This window comes from Balaenoptera physalus (assembly GCF_965194825.1).
Source record: "Balaenoptera physalus genome assembly, chromosome: 2".
In the NCBI taxonomy this organism is placed as follows: domain Eukaryota; kingdom Metazoa; phylum Chordata; class Mammalia; order Artiodactyla; family Balaenopteridae; genus Balaenoptera; species Balaenoptera physalus.
Window position 1 is genome coordinate 146,064,253 of NC_138883.1, and position 18,538 is coordinate 146,082,790.

The 18,538-nt window shown below is 41.9% G+C and overlaps 1 protein-coding gene across 5 annotated transcripts in view; it reads right to left on the reverse strand.

The window, feature by feature from the left end:
• Window positions 1–1,380: 1,380 nt before the first annotated feature.
• CFAP161 (cilia and flagella associated protein 161) overlaps window positions 1,381–18,538 on the reverse strand; it is a 59,907-nt gene continuing 42,749 nt past the window's right edge. For 2 of the 5 annotated variants that reach the window (XM_082448850.1, XM_082448848.1), the window contains exons 4-10: window positions 13,902–14,075; window positions 12,961–13,050; window positions 12,210–12,442; window positions 10,888–10,972; window positions 5,782–5,940; window positions 2,652–2,725; window positions 1,381–2,252 (exon numbers count right to left, since the gene is read on the reverse strand). In XM_082448850.1, coding sequence (XP_082304976.1) covers window positions 2,021–2,252; window positions 2,652–2,725; window positions 5,782–5,940; window positions 10,888–10,972; window positions 12,210–12,442; window positions 12,961–13,050; window positions 13,902–14,036 — 1,008 coding nt within the window. In that variant the 5' untranslated portion in view covers window positions 14,037–14,075 and the 3' untranslated portion in view covers window positions 1,381–2,020. Of the gene's footprint in view, window positions 2,253–2,651; window positions 2,726–5,781; window positions 5,941–10,887; window positions 10,973–12,209; window positions 12,443–12,960; window positions 13,051–13,901; window positions 14,079–18,538 lie in introns of all 5 variants that reach the window. The other 3 variants (XM_082448849.1, XM_082448847.1, XM_082448851.1) reach the window with 2 other exon arrangements.

Genomic DNA, 18,538 nt, shown 5'->3' on the forward strand with positions numbered 1-18,538 from the left:
CCCAAGGCAGCACCTCTGATGTGATCACACAAGGTAATATACAGGTGAGAGTGCTTGCTCAGTTCAATAGCACTAGCTTTCTAGTGATTGATCGTCTTTCACCTATTCTAAGATATACAGGGATTTCTTTTTCATATTTTAACATCTTTGAATTAAAATGACTGGGCCTTACAGTTGCCATCAGCCAGGTGGAAGTCACACCATAGTTGTCACTAACTATATGCTTGCAAACTTGGTCAGTATTCCTGGGGGACTAAAACTCTTTGGCGATTCAGTCAAGGAACCATTGAAAGATGGCTCAAGGAAGCAATGTGAGTCCCCATGTTGTCTGAAAGCTCTCCGTGGGCACCTCATGGCGGGACAAGAATGCACCAGAACGGGTCTAGACGCTTGCAGACTGTTTAAACTGTTCAAGAAATTCTTTCACCATATGGAGCCCAAATCTACCTGCCTCCAGTCCTGGTTACACCCTTTGGAGATACACAGGCAAACCAAATTCTGCTCAGCTAAGTCAGCGGTTCTCAACCCAGGCGGCACATTTTTTAAAAAGTAGCGAGTGTTTTTAAAATGCTGATACCTGGGCTCCAATCCAATTCAATTAAATAAGAATCTCCAGAGGTAGGTCCAAGCATCTGTATTTTTTAAAGCCCCACCCCAGAAATTCTGATTTAATGCCCACTCAGAAAAGCCTTTCCTGACCACCCCCAAGGAACCGTCGCTTCCTTCTCTCCTGATGCAGTGAATCCCAACTCTGGCAGTACATTAGAGCCAACCGAAAGACACTGAAAATGCTCCTTGCCCTGGCTGCACCCCAGACCGTTCACTCAGAATTTCTGGGCTAGGGCCAGGCATCAGTAATTGCTAAAGTTCTCCAGTTGAATCCAGTGCACAGCCAAGGGCAGGAACCACCGCCCTAACTCCTACTGCACGTGAAGGGCAAATGCCTGTCTCCTTGAAGAGGCTCAAGCCACAATGGCTTGAAGCCGCATCTATTTAAAATGCATTTACATAACCCGTGACTTACTTTCCGCCTCTGGGTATACAGTCGTCACTCGGTATCCGCGGGGATTGGTTCCAGGGCCCCCGAGGATACCAAAATCCTAGGATGCTCAAATTCCTTAGTATGGCTTCCGAATCTGCGGGTCCCGTAGCCGCAGATTCAACCAACCGCAGATCATAAACATAATACTACACATTCAGCGGTTGGTTGAAGCCACGGATGCGAAACCGCAGAAACGGAGGGCCAACGGTATTTAAAAGCGAACCAGCCTTAGCCCTGACCTTTACTTCCTGGGCTGGGCATCTCTTCATCCCATTACAACACCTTACACATCATAGGTGCTCCGTACTCGACAAAGAATGAGTAGATGGACAAACACATGGAAGGATATATATGTATTTTGTCTGATGATGTGAATGCCACAACTAATGTACTGGTTTCAAAGATAAGGTAGAAATAAGGAGATTCTGCAACATGAAAATCATTACAAAATAATGGAGGTCAAATAGAGGTCTTGAGCCCACCCTCGCAAGCCAGAAGGAGACACAAAAATACAAGGGGGAAAATGTTCAACTCTAAAGTAAGGCCACAGTCCACAGCTACCCATTTTTGATTTCTTAGTACATTGTACAGAGTCGGGGGAAAGAGAATGGTGCCAGAAATTCAGTAAAGTTCCGATAGCTTCATTACACAGACATAGCTTTAAAAAGTAACATTTTTAAAAAGTAACGAGTTTTTTACAGTCCTTATAGAAGCTGCTGCTGTAGGATCTAAATATAGGAAGCTGAGTCTTCAGAATTTGGTCATCAACAAAGGAATATCATCTGTCACCTTCAAAGACCATTTCTGAGCTATGGCCCAAGGCAAGGTTTTTTGTTTGTTTGTTTTTTCCTGTGTCCTAGACCTCCACCGTTAATTCAATAATCTGAATACAGCCTTTGTTTTAATACAATGTTCAGAGAGTTCTGTGCCTTCCTTAAGAATAGCTTGAGGCATGACCAAGATAGATTTCCTGTAAAGCTACATCGGACGAGTGCACGCATGCGCACCAGGTGCGTTCCTGGCCCCCGGCTCCGCCACCGGCTCCAGGACTCGGGTGTCCTCCGCCGGCGGTTTAGGCAGGTCCAACATGGTGGACGAGTCCTTCCTGGGATTCCCAGTCACCAACATCCAATGGTTCTTTGGCTTTTCGACTCTGTGTGAATCCAGATATGTGTGTGCAGCGACCTCTGCTTCCTTTCCAAAATAGGTACTGGGGCAAGAAAGAATTAACACTGGTTGGAAATGGAATTACAACCCTCAGTAAGCTGTTAAGTTCATCTCAAAGCACCTAATTCAACACACTGCTATATAAAGCTCTTGGGGGGGCGTCTCTAAAACACTGTGTGTTTGCCAACAAGACTCATCCTATTTGGGCAAGGACCAGGGAGATAGGATCCCGTTATAGCTAAAGTCCTCTGTGGGGAAGGACGTGTATAATAGAAGGGGCTCTAATAGGAGTTTTCACATCATCAAAGTTCTATGTGGCGATATTTCGTCATCAAAGGACTTTTTCTGTGCGTGGCCATCCACTTTAAATTGAACTTCTTGGCCTATATTCTCAGCCCCTGCCCTCTGGCATGGCATTTTCTTGTACCCTGCTATACAATACCTTAAGAAAAGATGCCGGTGGGCCACCAGCCCCCGATTCGTGTGGCAGTGATTGATAAGAATTTTTGCATTTGCCTTTAAAGATAAAGAGAGTATGTTATTTGAATTATGAATTAAGGCCTCCAGTTTCCTAAAAGCAAAAATTTGGAAATATAGTATATATTCATTTATATATAGAGAGAGAGAGAGAAAGAGAGAGAGAGAAAGAGATGGAATAACCTAGAAGCCAAGCCATAATAGATTAATAAATACATTATTATAGACACACATATGATGAAACATTATACAATCATTTAAAGTCATATTGGAGAAGATCTTTGACAACTTGAAATACGGTCAGTGGTGTTAAGTGGAAAAAATAAAAATATTCCTGATGTCCTATTTTTTTTTAATTAAAACTAAATTTTAAAAAAAAACATATGAGTGAAAAAGAAATGATAACAGTGGCTTTCTCTAGAAGATGGAACTACTGGTAATCATAATATTATTTTTTGTACTTTTCTGACTTTCCATAAGTGAACATATATTGTTTACAATCAGAAAATAAAAGACATATTATTTCAAAATCCTGACTCATGTAAACTAAAAGCAGTGTGAGATGGTGAAAAGCAGCCCCTGACATCTGGGAACTGGCCTGGCACCCAGGGCTCTGCCTTAGTGTTCCCCTGTGGCATATAATCAATTTCACACAGTGCGCACATCAGACAAGGCCACGCTGTGACCACGATGGGTCAAGACAAAAAGAAGACCACTTTGTGATCATGTCTGAACACAGCAAAGACATGAGCATTGCCCAAGCCACAAAATACCAAATGTCCTCCTCTCCTAGAGAATAGGAGTGACTTCTGCTTCCTTACTCATGACAGCCTTGGCCGTGCTCTGGCCTGCCCTCTATAGATAAGATGTACTGAGACAGCCCTGCTTCCTGACAGATTCCTATCCAGGGCAAAGCCCCACTTCCTGAGACCCTCACTAAAATCTCCCAACCACAGCCCCAATTCTGTAACTTGTCCTTTCTTTCTATTTTATTTTATTTTATTTTTAAAACTTTTTATTTTATATTGGAGTATAGTTGATTAACAATGTTGTGTTAGTTTCAGGTGTACAACAAACGTATTCAGTTATACATATACATGTACCTCTTCTTTTTCAAATTCTTTTCCCATTTAGGTTCTTATGTAACATTGAGCAGAGTTCCCTGTGCTATACAGTAGGTCCTTGTTGGTTATCCATTTAAAAGATAGCAGAGTGTGCATGTCAATCCCAAACTCCCTAATTATCCCTTCCTCCCACCCTTCCCCCTGGTAACTGTAAGTTCGTTCTCTAAGTCTGTGAGTCTGTTTCTGTTTTGTAAATAAGTTCATTTGTATCATTTCTTTTCAGATTCTACATATAAGCGATATCATATTTCTTCCTCTGTCTGACTTGCTCCACTCAGTATGACAGTCTCTAGGCCGTCCATGTTGCTGCAAATGTCATTAATTCATTCTTTTCTATGGCTGAGTGCTATTCCACTGTACATATGTACCACATCTTCTTTATCCGCTCCTCTGTCAATGGACATTTAGGTTGCTTTCATGTCTTGGCTATTGTAAACAGTGCTGCTATGAACACGGGGGTGCGTGTATCCTTTCGGACCATGTATAACAGCCTCTTACTGAGACGCCCCACGGTTTTCCATGGCACGCATTCTCCATCACTGCAACAAGTAATAAAGCCGACTCGTTCAACCTCAGGTCCTCCTGATGGTCTCTGACTGGAGGGTATTGACATGTGGGCAGCAGCTGGACGGGTATGAAATGTCCCATTCTGCAGATGTGTCTGAATGTGGCTCAGAGACCTGTCTCGGGCTGTGGACTGAGTTAGCAACAGAGAAACGAGCTCCTGGTGCCTGAACTCCCCAACCTCTCTGACCTAATGACAGCAACAATAGAACAACCACCGTTAAATTAACAACAGTGAATGCTTGGGAGTGCTGTCTGGGCCAGGCGCTTTTCTAATAAGCACTGTAAATGTACTAACCGCTTAATCCTCACAAAACTTCGTAAGTTAGGCATCATCGTCTGTCCCCATTTTACAGACAATGAAGCTGAGATACTGACAGTTTAAATCATGGGAATGAGAGGCAATTCCAAGGAGAACAAAGCTTGGCAAAGACCAGTGGAAGAGAGGAAATCTGTCAAGCGTGCATCATTGTGGACCACGTGTATATTCTCCGTGCTGGGAGAAAGACCCTTGCAAACCTGGGTCTGCCTGCAGAGCTCGGGAGAGAAGCCTACTGCATCAGGTGGATTCAGAGTACCTGGTAACTGGGGGCCCCTTCCTAGATGGCCAACTCTTTAAGTCCTTCCTGGCTGTAAATCCAGTAACTCTCCCAATAACCTCCAACAACTCCTTAGTCTCCGTCTGCTGGATGTCTCACAAGCAAGTAGCATGGCCTCTGGTCCTCAAAACAGCTCTGTGCCCACCAGACCTGCCTTCCCATCCAGAACTGTGCTCCTGTCCACAGGGCCCAGGCTCCTGAGAAAATGTCCAGCAATGTGTTCACCTGTGCGTCTGCCCTGCCCTGTCCTGCACTTCCCCCAGATTACCCAGTCTCTTTAGAAATGAGGACTTAACAGAGGCCTGAAAGAAAGCAGTGTCATCACCCTTACCATCTCGGGGCAGTGGTTCTCAGCCTGATCTCAGGGGCAGAGCCTGGGCCTCGGTATCTTTATGAAGCTCTGTAGGTGATTCTGTGCACCACCAGAGTCGAGAAACACCAAGGCAGGATGCTGCCACAAGGCAAAATGGTGCCTCCCAAACTTGAGTTAGAAAAAGCGGGACTTCCTGGCGGTCCAGTGGTTAAGACTCTGCTCTTCCACTGCAGGGGGCACAGGTTCGATCCCTGGTCAGGGAGCTAAGATCCTGCATGCTGCACGGTGCAGCCAAAAAAAATTTTTTTTTAATAAAAATAAATAAATAAATATTAAAAAAAAAAAAGAAAGAAATGAAAAAGAGAGAGAGAGTGAAAGTGTGTGAGGCATATAAGGCATCGGAGCCCTGACGAGCCTCCATTTCACACACAGGAGTAAATCGCACCCACTTCACAGCATCCGCGCACACGTCCGTCTTCCCCAGGCCGCGCTCACCAGGACGGGGAAGCCTTCATATTCCAGGCGTAGCTGGGGGTCAGGGAAGGCCGCCTGCCAGCAGTTCAGGTAGGAGTTCTCATCCGTCAGGTACACCTCCTGGAGCCAAGACCTCTTAGATGACTTCGTGAGGGTCCTGTGGTCACTGGATAAATATAACTGCAAACGACAGCCAGCAGATGGACTAGCTCACAGCTATCCGAGAGGCTGGGGAAGCAGGGAGCAGTCAACTGGCTGGACGGCCAGTGTGTTCAAAAGCAGTTTTCAAAAACCCTGTTCTTACGGATTGTACAAGAACATTCAACTTTCCTCTCCCTCAGAAAGGCCATCTCAGAGGCTGAGACCACCCGCCCTCACATCACCTGCAGCTGTTTTCCCTTCCTTGGGATACCAAACCCAGCCTCCCTCTCCATCTCATGCACTCCTCCTCTTTTTTATTTATTTATTTATTTATTTTTTTAGCATCTTTATTGGAGTATAATTGCTTTACAAGAGTGTGTTAGTTTCTGCTTTATAACAAAGTGAATCAGCTATACATATACATATATCCCCATATCTCCTCCCTCTTGTGTCTCCCTCCTACCCTCCCTATCCCACCCCTCTAGGTGGTCACAAAGCACCGAGCTGATCTCCCTGTGCTATGCGGCTGCTTCCCACTGGCTATCTATTTTACAGTTGGTAGTGTATATATGTCCATGCCACTCTCTCACTTCGTCCCGGCTTACCCTTCCCCCTCCCCGTGTCCTCAAGTCCATTCTCTATGTCTGTGTCTTTATTCCTGTCCTGCCCCTACATTCTTCAGAACGCTTTTTTTTTTTAGATTCCATATATATATGTTAGTATACGGTATTTGTTTTTCTCTTTCTGACTTACTTCACTCTGTATGACGGTCTCTAGGTCCATCCACCTCACTACAAATAACTCAATTTCGTTCCTTTTTATGGCTGAGTAATATTCCATTGTATATATGTGCCACATCTTCTTTATCCATTCATCTGTCGATGGACACTTAGGTTGCTTTCATGTCCTGGCTACTGTAAATAGTGCTGCAATGAACATTGTGGTACATGACTCTTTTTTTTTTTTTTTTTTACTTTATTTATTTATTTATTTATTTATTTTTGGCTGTGTTGGGTCTTTGGTTCGTGCGAGGGCTTTCTCTAGTTGCGGCAAGCGGGGGCCACTCTTCATCGCGGTGCGGGGACCGCTCTTCATCGCGGTGCACGGGCCTTTCACTATCGCGGCCCCTCCTGTTGCGGGGCACAGGCTCCAGACGCGCAGGCTCAGTAGTTGTGGCTCACGGGCCCAGCTGCTCCGTGGCATGTGGGATCTTCCCAGACCAGGGCTCGAACCCGTGTCCCCTGCACTGGCAGGCAGATTCTCAACCACTATGCCACCAGGGAAGCCCCATGACTCTTTTTGAAATATGGTTTTCTCAGGGTATATGCCCAGTAGTGGGATTGCTGGGTCGTATGGTAGTCTTATTTTTAGTTTTTTAAGGAACCTCCATACTGTTCTCCATACTGGCTGTATCAATTTACATACCCACCAACAGTGCAAGAGGGTTCCCTTTTCTCCATACCCTCTCCAGCATTTATTGTTTGTAGACTTTTTGATGATGGCCATTCTGACCAGTGTGAGGTGATACCTCATTGTAGTTTTGATTTGCATTTCTCTAATGATTAGTGATGTTGAGCGTCTTTTCATGTGTTTGTTAGCAATCTGTATATCTTCTTTGGAGAAATGTCTATTTAGGTCTTCTGACCATTTTTGGATTGGGTTGTTTGGTTTTTTTGATATTGAGCTGCACGAGCTGCTTGTGTATTTTGGAGATTAATCCTTTGTCCGTTGCTTCGTTTGCAAATATTTTCTCCCATTCCGACTCCTCCTCTTTTTCAGGGCATCAGGCCTGGAGCAATATTTTATTCATTATAAATAATGTTGCATGAAACTTATTGCATGAAGTGAAGTCCTCTTAAAACCAATACCAGCACAGCTGATATTCATACGTGAGCCTCCAAGGGGGCCTCAGCCCCTCTGGAATTGATGTCCACACTTGGAACTTCTGTCAGCTCTCTGGTTGCCTATAACTTCGCCAAGGAGCACGCCATCTTGCTGAAAGGTCCATAATGTTAGTTCCTCGTTAGCCGTTTACTGATTGGCCTTCGCCCTGCACCTGGAGGTCATTTCTGCATATCTTGATCGGTTTTCATTAAACACCTTTTCTATACAAAGCTATGCCATGAAGCGCTCTGGGGAAGGCAGAAATGAGGTACTGCCCTCAAGAAGATTTCCGACTAACAGGAGAGATGATTGAGTATAGAAACTGGAAGCGTCTGTAAGGTATGGCGTCCAGCAGGGATGCAAAGAGCTATAGGAGGGGAGACATGGGAACACATGCTCTCCCGGGGGATCAGGAAAGACTCCGAGGAGGAGGTGATGTGGTATCAGGGAGCCCGAGAGGATGAGTGTGGATAGGGAGGGCTTTAAATGCCACAGTGAACAGCAGCACTTAGTGCAGAGGGCAATGGGGGCACCGCTACTGACTTTTCAGTGGAGGTGGAAGGTGAGCAAATCTGAGCTTTTAAAAGATCGACCTGACAGCACGCTGCGAGTATGAGATGAAGTCAGGATAGACTAAAGGGATGAAGCTATGGGGGCGTGGACTGAGGTACCGGCACTGGGAGTGCAAAGATGGGCCAAACTGCACCGTGAAGGAAGAGCCGTGGGACCTGACAATCGCTGGAGCTGGATGTGGGTGGGAAAGGAAGATGGGTCCAAGATGCACTGCGGCTCTGGCCTGGCTGATTGGGAGAATGACAATGCCATTCAGAGCAAATGGAAAATAATGTCTATCTCAAACCATAAACGTAGCTTTGTTCATATAAAGAACAACAATAAGGAAATCAGGAACAAAAATCAGGCCTCTGCAAGGCCACCATCACCAGATTTTTCATAAATACCCTGAAAGAGCTTGCTAATTCAAAGACAAGAAACAGAAATAAGAGGTATAAGAATTTGAGGAGAGATAAAATTGTCATAATTTGAAGATGAGATGACTGTCTACCTAGAAGTCCTAAGAGAATCAGGTAGAATTCATAAGAGTAAGTGATTTCATCCAAGGTGAGTATAAAAATCAATGTCTATCTTCTATTTTTGCTGCAACTGTCAAAAGGACCTACCTTCAATAGCTTCCAAAATAGAAGATACCAAGGAATAACCTTGACGAGATCAGTGTCAGATCCATGTGAAGGAAAACACAAAACTTTACTGAGAGATAGAAAAGAATAATTGAAGAAATAGAGAGACATCTCAGAAGAACAAATATTGTAAAGCTACTAAATATGTGAACTTACTTAATTTTACAATGCCAATCAAAATACCAAGTGACTTTCCCCCCAACAGGGGCAGAGGGACTTAAAAAAATTATTATTGCATTTAACTGAAAGATTAATTCCTAACATAATTCAGACAAAGAAGTGTAATGATAAAGAACTAGTCCTAAAAGTCATCAAAGTGACCTGGAATAAAAATAAACAACTCCAGTTCAAAGGATCCGAATAGAAAGCCATGTCTAATAATTTAATGCATGCAGCATGTGTCAGTGAAGAAAGGAATAATTATTCAAAAAATAACACAGATATGACTGACCAGTCATTTGGGGGAAATTTAGATGTTCACATCAAGGCCTTTATCAAAATAAATCCCAAGTGGAGGAAAGAATAAACTTAAGCAACAGTTCAAGTTTAGACATCTAAAAATTAATACAAGTTATTCTTTTTATCATATCTTTGGAGCAGACTTCAAAGGCTCTGAGCAATGGAAGGAATTACAGAGAAAAGCACTGATAGATGTTACTCAGAAATAGATGAGAACAACTACAATTTAAAAGCCAAGTTAACAAATGAGAGGAAATATTAACAACAAACATGACAAATGTTTATCATCTGTGGAAGAGCAGATATTTAAGCCCAAGTCAATAAACAGGCAAAGAGCAGATGATTTAGGGGAAAGAGAAGGAGAGCAGAGATGGAAGGGAGAGGTGGGAAAAGAAGGTAAATAAAAAGAAAGAGAGAAACAAAAAAAGAAAAGAAAAGAAATAATATCTAAATGTTGTAATGCTTGTAATTTTCCCTATATTTTAAGATTTTCCCTCTATAAAATAAGCTAAAATGTTAGTAGGGCTACTCTCTGGATGAGACAGTGATGATTTACTTCCTCTTTCAACAACTGGGTATTTCCTCTAATTTTCACATTTAAAATCAGGCTACAGCTTACCATCTACGGTGTGTCAGAATTTAATTGCCAGCATTGATTTCTTGGTAGTATGAAAATAATAATGATGCTGCTGGTGATGATGCCACATCATACAATAATGGAATCTCTGATTCAATGAAAAATGTTATATATACTACCAGCTCTGCCACTTAGTAGCCAAGTGACTTGGAGCGAAGTCACTCAACTTGCTGTGCCTCGGTTGCCCCATCAGTAAAACAGGGGTAAAATAGTCCCTACTTTAAAGACTTGTTGGGGGGAATAAATGAGTTAACATATGTGAAGCTCTTAAACACGTAGTAAGTAAATAATCTCCATTTTATAGAAAGACTCAAAAAGGTTAAATAACTTACCCAAAGTCCCAACCCTTATGCATCTCAGCTGGAATTCAAATCCATATTTGTCTGGTTCTATTACACTGCCTAATTCCCAAGGTAGAGGTAAAGATCAAAGACTTATGCTCCCCGATTTATGCAAATGTGTTAGCATTGGTGACATTAAACAGCTGTCAGATTATTATTACATAATCTGATCATTTAACTTGCAAGTGGAGGTGGTATAAATTTTTGCTTTTTACCAGCTGCATTGCAAAGAGGTGTTTTTTTTTCCCCTTACTCTTTAGCTTTTAAGGATGTATTTTTGTAATTCATGAGGTTAGAAGGAAAGAATTGGCCCCAAACTGCCTTGGAAAAGCTGCAGGCTGACACCATAATGAGGCCAGAGATGGAGCCCATGCCCATAGAGTTCTCTGTCCACTTCAGTAAGTAGCCATTAGCCTACATGGAAACAAAAATGACTGGTCCAAAGTAGACGTGCAGTGTTACGACTTACCATTCTGTCTGCAAATCCTCCTGCTATCCCGAGGCGAAAGTTCTGCCCGTATCTAAGGACCTGACCAATGACCTCTCCAGCTGCACTGTCAGTGGAGAATTAATAGAACGTAAATTCTCTGTATTAGGATCATTCTACAGCTCTATTTTTTGTGTATGCACTTTTGTTTATAATTTTCTCAGTAATGTCTATTCATGTACCATAACTGAAATAAGTCACTTACCAAAAGGTCTTTTCTTTTGGCCTTCAAGTCTTGCTGGCACCTTACTCACTGTCTTCCAACACACTCGGAACACACAGTGTTCCCACTTTGTGAGCCTAGGGTAGACTGAGCAAGTCATACTGTCCTACACAAATGAATTGGTCCAAGTCCACTGACATCTTTTTTTTAACTGAAGTACAATTGATATATAATCTTATATTTAGTTTTAAGTGTATACATCATGATTTGATATTTATACACGTTGGATGATCACAATAAATCTACTTACCATCTGTTGCCATTAAAAATTATTATGCTATTACTGACTATATTCCCTATTCTATATATGACATCCCCATACACTGACAACTTTAGAGAGAAGCAAGGTAACAAATTTGTAGACATTTAATACACTCTTCCCTCTTAATCTTCCAGGAAACAGAAATTGTGATCAATTTTTAGCTGTTTTAACATAAATTATGTGTATTCAAAAAATCTAAAGACTTAAAGGACTAGTTATATCCCTGTCATATAAACTTGCTATCATAGTTTAGTAACAAACTGAAAGCAATGACTTTTAATTGTAATTATGTATCTATTCTCTAAGGATTTAAATGCTCATCTCCAAAAATTCAAGCACATTTTTAGTGGACAATTAATTTTAAAACAGCAAATCCCCATGTACTGCTACCTTGCATTTAACTATATATTTCTGACGTAGAAATAACAGAGTAGCATTAAAAACAATGAAAGCACTCAAATGAGCTCAAAGCATTATGAAATGTTATTTGGAAAACCCACTTTGCTTCTGGGCAGATTCTGAATTTAATTCCCTGGATCCAATACTTTTGAATTAAGCATTTTGAATTGAATTCAAATTATCCATTATCCTGATGTGAATTGAAATCAAATTACCCATTATCCTGATGTTTAAGGTAACAGGATTGTAAAGGCCCCTTGACAATCATTCTCAAGATAGGAAAGCAAGATGAGAATCACAGAGAATATTCACATAACCTTTGCCTCCAATCAGCACTGCTCTAATCCCAGGGCATCCTTAAACTGCAAGTGAAAACAGATATTTATGATGAAAATGAGCCTAAAATTAAAGTATCTTTACCACAAAATGGTAAAAGTGTTTCTGCCAACCGGGATCTTGGTTTGAGCTGCACTCAGGCCACAGGGCACCTCTAATTCGTCACTCAGATGGGCTTTAATTTCATCTGGAGTCATACACAAGCTCAGGTCCCCACCCAGAAACAGATCAGCTTCTGTCTCAGGGTGATCAGGATTCACAAGCATCACTTTGTCGCCATAGCGAATGTATCCGTCTTCAGATATGGAAAGCTGCATCTACAATTTAAATAGGAGTTTTTCAGATAAACCATGCGATTCCTTCACAGCCAGTGCCGAGGCCACTGCAGATGTACCCTATTTTAAGAAGGGGTTGACTTGAATTTCCTGAAATCTTTCTTCTTCCTTTTCCTGCCACCAATCTGCTCCCAATTTGCCACATCAATGCCCCTGATAATCCCAAACGAAGTAAAATAAAGCTGATGAAAAATTACATGGGTTGATTCCATTATTGATTTATTCAACATTCCTAGAAATTTTCTTGAGCACCAACTAAAGGGCATCTTACTCGTGCATGTATCAATCTATTCATTTCTTAATTTGGAAAATGCAGGTGAACATAATAGCAAACTTCTCATGTTTCTAAAATCTTAGGGAATTTTAAACATTGTGGTTATCTAAAGAGAAGAATTGGTATTTTCCAAATGACAACTCACTTATGGAATTTTTGCTTGCTTAACATATTCTCACATTTAATTTGATAGACTTTTGAAAACAACGCTTGAATTTAAAATTACCGGTCTCAAAAGATTCTCTTTCAGTCTTCTGTTTCTCTGTATGAGAAGTTGTCCCTTATCCCTCTTTGCTAAGAAGTCTTTCATGAGCTCCTGGTTAAAGAGAAAAATGAATGAAACCCAAAGGGTCAACAATAGTCCTGAATAATAGAGATACTGAGAGCTTTTAGGTCCAAAGCACGACAAGTTGTAAAAGCAAACTTTGAGAACGTAAAAAGAAATGTGAGCATAATGGGAATGGGGGACTTTTTTTAGCATTACATTTTTAGCATTACTTTATTTTCTGTTTCATTGTGGAATGTTTAGAAAAATGAGAAAGACACAAAAAAGAAACATCACCTGTAATTACTCCAACCAGTGACAATGATGAGTAACATTTGGAGGTCATATATCCCCTCCTACTGAGGTCTCTGCTAGTTGTATGATGATGGACACCGAAAGTGTCTCCCCACCCAACTAGTTCCATTAAAGGATGGCCCAGGGTCTTGTTAAGACCGCCACAGGACAATTCAGGGCAATGAGTATAAGGTCAGTAAAAGGGATGCTACAGGGACACTCGGGAGGGGATGTGGGACAAGGTGGCGGATGGGGGCAGTATTTCTGCTTAGAGTCTACCTGCTCACCTGGACCGCAGCTTCGGAGACTGTAAGTCTCTGCGGAACAGAGGGAATTTAGTGGGGCTCTAGACTAAGGGAGAGACACAGGCAGGGGCCTTGAGAGTTTGGGAGGCCAAGAGACGCGGGTAAAGAGTAGAAGGGCGTGAGACCTGCGGGTCAGCCAGTGAGATTCTTAGGGCGTTCAGAGGGAGTTGGGATTTTAGGGACATTGGGTGTGTGCTGGGTGCGAAAGGAGGCTTGGGATGCTCAGTGTAGGGGCCCGAACTTAGGCCAGGGGTGGGAGTCCCCGGGCAGTGGGCGGGCCGTGCCCGGCCACTCCCTCCGTACCTCCTCCAGGTAGACGTCCTCGTTCCAGTTGCCCATCCGGACTCCTGGACCGTACAGGTTCTGAGCCATCGTCCCCTGCTCTCCCACAAACAAGCTTCCGGGGCACAGCGCCTGTGTTAGCCTCCCCGTCGCCATGACGACCCGGTCCCCTGCGATTGGCCAAGGTCCGGGACCCTGCTAGCCAATAAGTGACGACACACGAGTTGCGCTGGGCTCTGGTGCGGCCCCATCTCAGGGGCTGTCACCGCCCCCTCTCCGCCCCCCGCACCCTGCGCCTCACTTCCCCTCTTAGGTTTTTCTTGAGTTTAATTGCAAAGCAGGCAAGAGAAAAAACTCGAGCCTACAGACCTCACTGTCCTAAATGCTCGCTAGAGAGAAATTTTTAACTTTTTTTTTTCTTTTAGAATCTAAACGAAAATTGCTTTTAAGTAGAGTATCCCTTGCTTTGGGGGGCAGCAAAGAGGAGCTTTGAAATGGAAGCATAGCTTCCTTGCAGCCTACTTTTATTATCGGAAAGCAGCCATTTCATCCTAATCATAATACTGGCTCAATGTAGAAATTTGGAAACCAAAATAATATAGAAAGAAGGTGGAAGAGAAAATTACTCAAAATTTTCACTGTCTCCAAAGTAAGAAATATGTCATGCTAGCCTATTTGTGTTTATATGTTTCTGAGGTGGTTCTTATTTTCATAGACTTTACAGCATTCCTCCTCCCTCCCCCAGATACCAAGTGCAAGGACAAGCCTATGATTTGCAAGAAGTCTTGATAAAACTGGAATATACTGGAGCCAACTTTTTTAAAACAAAATATAATTTTATGAGTAGGAAGGGTGAACAGTTACTGCAGGACTCCCCAGGGCTTGATGCTGATTGAATGTATTCAGTAATTCACCTTTATTTAGTGTCTACTAAGAGAGGACAGAAATGAAAGACACAGGGACCTTTCTTCCCTTCAGCAACCTCAGTCTAAAAGAGAAGAGAGTTCATGAAAACAAATTACTTCAGAAAGAATGGAATGAGTGCAATTAAAGATGTGCCAATGAAGGGCCATAGGCACTTAAAGAAAGATTCATTTCTGCCTTGGGGGATGGTGAGAATGAGAGTAAGGAGATCTATGGGTGGTAACTGAGGGAAGGGGGACTTTGGAGAAGAACTTGGATTTGAGCTGGCAGGCTGCAGCTTGGGATACAAATAGGAACATTCTCACACATTTGTGAATCCATGAGCTTTGTCAGTACAGCATCACATGCTAGCATCCTTCAAAAGGATAAATGGGACAAAGAAGGTAGGTCAGATATTATATCACTAACTGCACTTGATAAATCAAGTAACTGAGACTCAAAGATGCTGGTGGCGTATCCAAGTTCAAACTGCTAACAGTTGCTCAAAGCAAGGACTTAACTCAGATTTTCTGACTCCAAAGTCCATGTTTTTTCTCTTTGTTTCCATATTCCCTGCAAAATTGGGAGTATGATAAGGCAACTTTGGTCTCCATATGATTTATTAAGGTTCTAATGATTCAGTTATTTGCTTAAGTCCTTACACCAAGACAGCTTTGCTCTCACCTATTTTCTTTGTGCTATTATGGTCAAGCATTGTACACTTCTGTATGTTACAGGATCAACAATACCATTACATACATGTTGCTTTATGCAATTGCTTCTTAAATCAGTCAGGATTAAAAATGTGCAATTATACTCTTTTGTAAATTACATACATAATTATCTTTATTTTTTCATGTGGATACCAATTACAGCCTGGTATTACTTGCTTTCCACCTGAAGAGTCTCTGTTGGTATTTCTTGTAAAGCAGGTCTGCTAACAACACATTGTCTCAGTTTTTACCTGTCTGCCTATTTCACCTTCATCCTTGTAAGATAGTTTTACTGGGTATAAGACTCTTGGTTACAGTTTTTTCTTTTAACACTTCAAATATGCCCTCCTTCTGCCTTCTGGCCTCCATTGTCTCTAATAAGAAGTCAATGATTAATCTTATTGGGGTTCCCTTGTTTGTCTACTAAGTGTGTTGTACAGCCCCTTGCTGCTTTCCAGATGTTCTCCTTGTCTTTCATCATTTTTTTTTCCCTAGAAGTCATGCAATATGTCTTATCAATTAGCTAATATTCTTTTAATTTTATTTATTTATTTATTTATTTATGGCTGTGTTGGGTCTTCGTTTCTGTGCGAGGGCTTTCTCTAGTTGTGGCGAGCGGGGGCCACTCTTCATCGCGGTGCGCAGGCCTCTCACCATCGCGGCCTCTCTTGCCGCGGAGCACAGGCTCCAGACGCGCAGGCTCAGTAGTTGTGGCTCACGGGCCCAGTTGCTCCGTGGCATGTGGGATCCTCCCAGACCAGGGCTCGAACCCGTGTCCCCTGCATCGGCAGGCAGACTCTCAACCACTGCGTCACCAGGGAAGCCCTGTCTTTCATCATTTTGACCATGGTCTGAGTGGCACCCTCTTTGCATTTATCCTATTTGGAATTTGTTGAGCTTCTTGAATGGGTAGATTACTGTTTTTTTTAAATAGAATTTGGGATTTGCCATTCTTTCTTTGAATACTATTCTGCTCCCTTTCTCTCTTTCCTCTTCTTCCAGAACTCCTTATTGTTGGTGCACTTAATAATGTCCTTGTTTCTGTAAGGCCATATTCACTTTTCTTCCTTCTTTTTTCTCTCTGTTCTTCAAATTGCATAAAATTTCTATTGATTTATCTTCAAGTTTGCTTATTTCTTCTTCTGCCAGCTCAAATTTACTATTCCATCTATCTGGTGAATTTTTCATTTTGGTTATGATACTTCTCAACTCCAGAATCTCCACTTGCCTCTTTTTTTTTTTATCATTTCTTTATTGATATTCTATATCTGAGGAGGCATTGTAATCATACCTTCCTTAAATTCATTAACCTTGGTTTCTCTTAGTTCTTTGAACATGTTTATAATAATTACTTTGAAGTCTTTGTCTACTACGTCCAACATTTGGGCCCTCTCAAAGCCTGTTATTTTCCCTGTGGATGGATCACGTGTTCCTGTTTATTTGCAGGTCTCACAATTTTTTGTTGGAACCTGAACATTTTAGATGACATATTGTAGGAACTCTGGGTACTGATTCCCCACCCCCAGTGCCTGTTGCTGTTGTTTGCTTATCCACTTGTGTATCTGTTTAGTGACTCTGGCTAGACTTGTTAGGTAAGGTCTATTCCCCAACAGGGTGCAGCCCTCTGATGTCACTCTTCAAGGGTATAGCCCTGAACATGCACAAGGTCCCCTGACCCCCTAAATAAATCTTAATATGATAAAGTAACATAAAGAAGCATCTCACAACTTACAACACAGGTGGATTTAAAAGCCAGGTGATAATAACAAAACTATAAACAAACATACAAGGAGTTTTTTGAAAGAGCTTTTTACTGATTTTTGCTTTTATTTTTGAAAAATTATGAAATCTTCATTTTATTGCAATTATAGAGTATTTTAAATTTATATTCTTCAAAACTGCTCAAAACTACTATTAAAACAGAAATGCACACATACATTGCTAGACTCTGAGTAATTTACTCAGTTCATGGTGTAGCAATAAATATCTGTTTAAATTAGGACACCATTCCCTCCCTTTTAGAATTATTATAGTTTTGACATAAACCAGGTATATACTGGAAAACTCATTTGCTATTTCTTTTTCACGATTTGATGAGGCTCTTGGAAAAAGTTAATTGGAGCCTTTTGTTACTTACTTGTGAAACATCTGGCAGGAAAACAAAAGCCAAAGAAATACTTGGACAGGATCATTTTTAGAAAAGAAAAGGTCATTTTTAGAACTTTTAGGATAAAGTTCAGATATTGAGAAAGAGAAATGAGAGTTATCATCTTAGAAGCAAGTAACTTCCAGGCTGCAGAAAATAAGTTTACAAGTCCTCATTGGGCAAGAAACATTGTAAGTGATCACTGTGTCCTAAAGGAAAAAAACGGGATTGAAGTTCCTTTCACTCAGCTTATGCAACCATTTTTGTCTCCGAGCCTCAGCATCTCCATCAATAAAAACGAGTCAAGGATAATTTTACAGCTAACTCTCTAGCAAGCATTTCCAAAATACGCTGTGTATGTTAACAGCTGTGGAGAGGGAAAGAGTTCTGTTGTAGATCAGTTTGAGAAAGGCTGGGTTAAATAGGCATCCTTATTGTAGTCCTTCCCAGAGCCTTGAACGTCTCGGCGCTCTCTATAAACCCACAGAAAGATGATACATACGGCATTGCCCAAGCTAAGTTCACTGTGGAATACTTTTTAAAAAGAATCATCTTGGGGGGCTTCCCTGGTGGCACAGTGGTTGAGAATCTGCCTGCCAATGCAGGGGACACGGGTTCGAGCCCTGGTCTGGGAAGATCCCACATGCCACGGAGCAACTGGGCCCGTGAGCCACAATTACTGAGCCTGCGCGTCTGGAGTCTGTGCTCTGCAACAAGAGAGGGCACGATAGTGAGGCCCGCACACCGTGATGAAGAGTGGCCCCCGCTTGCCCCAACGAGAGAAAGCCCTCGCACAGAAATGAAGACCCAACACAGCCATAAATAAATAAATAAACAAATACTTTAAAAAAAAAAAAAGTAAAATCTATTAATTAAAAAAAAACAAACAAAAAAAA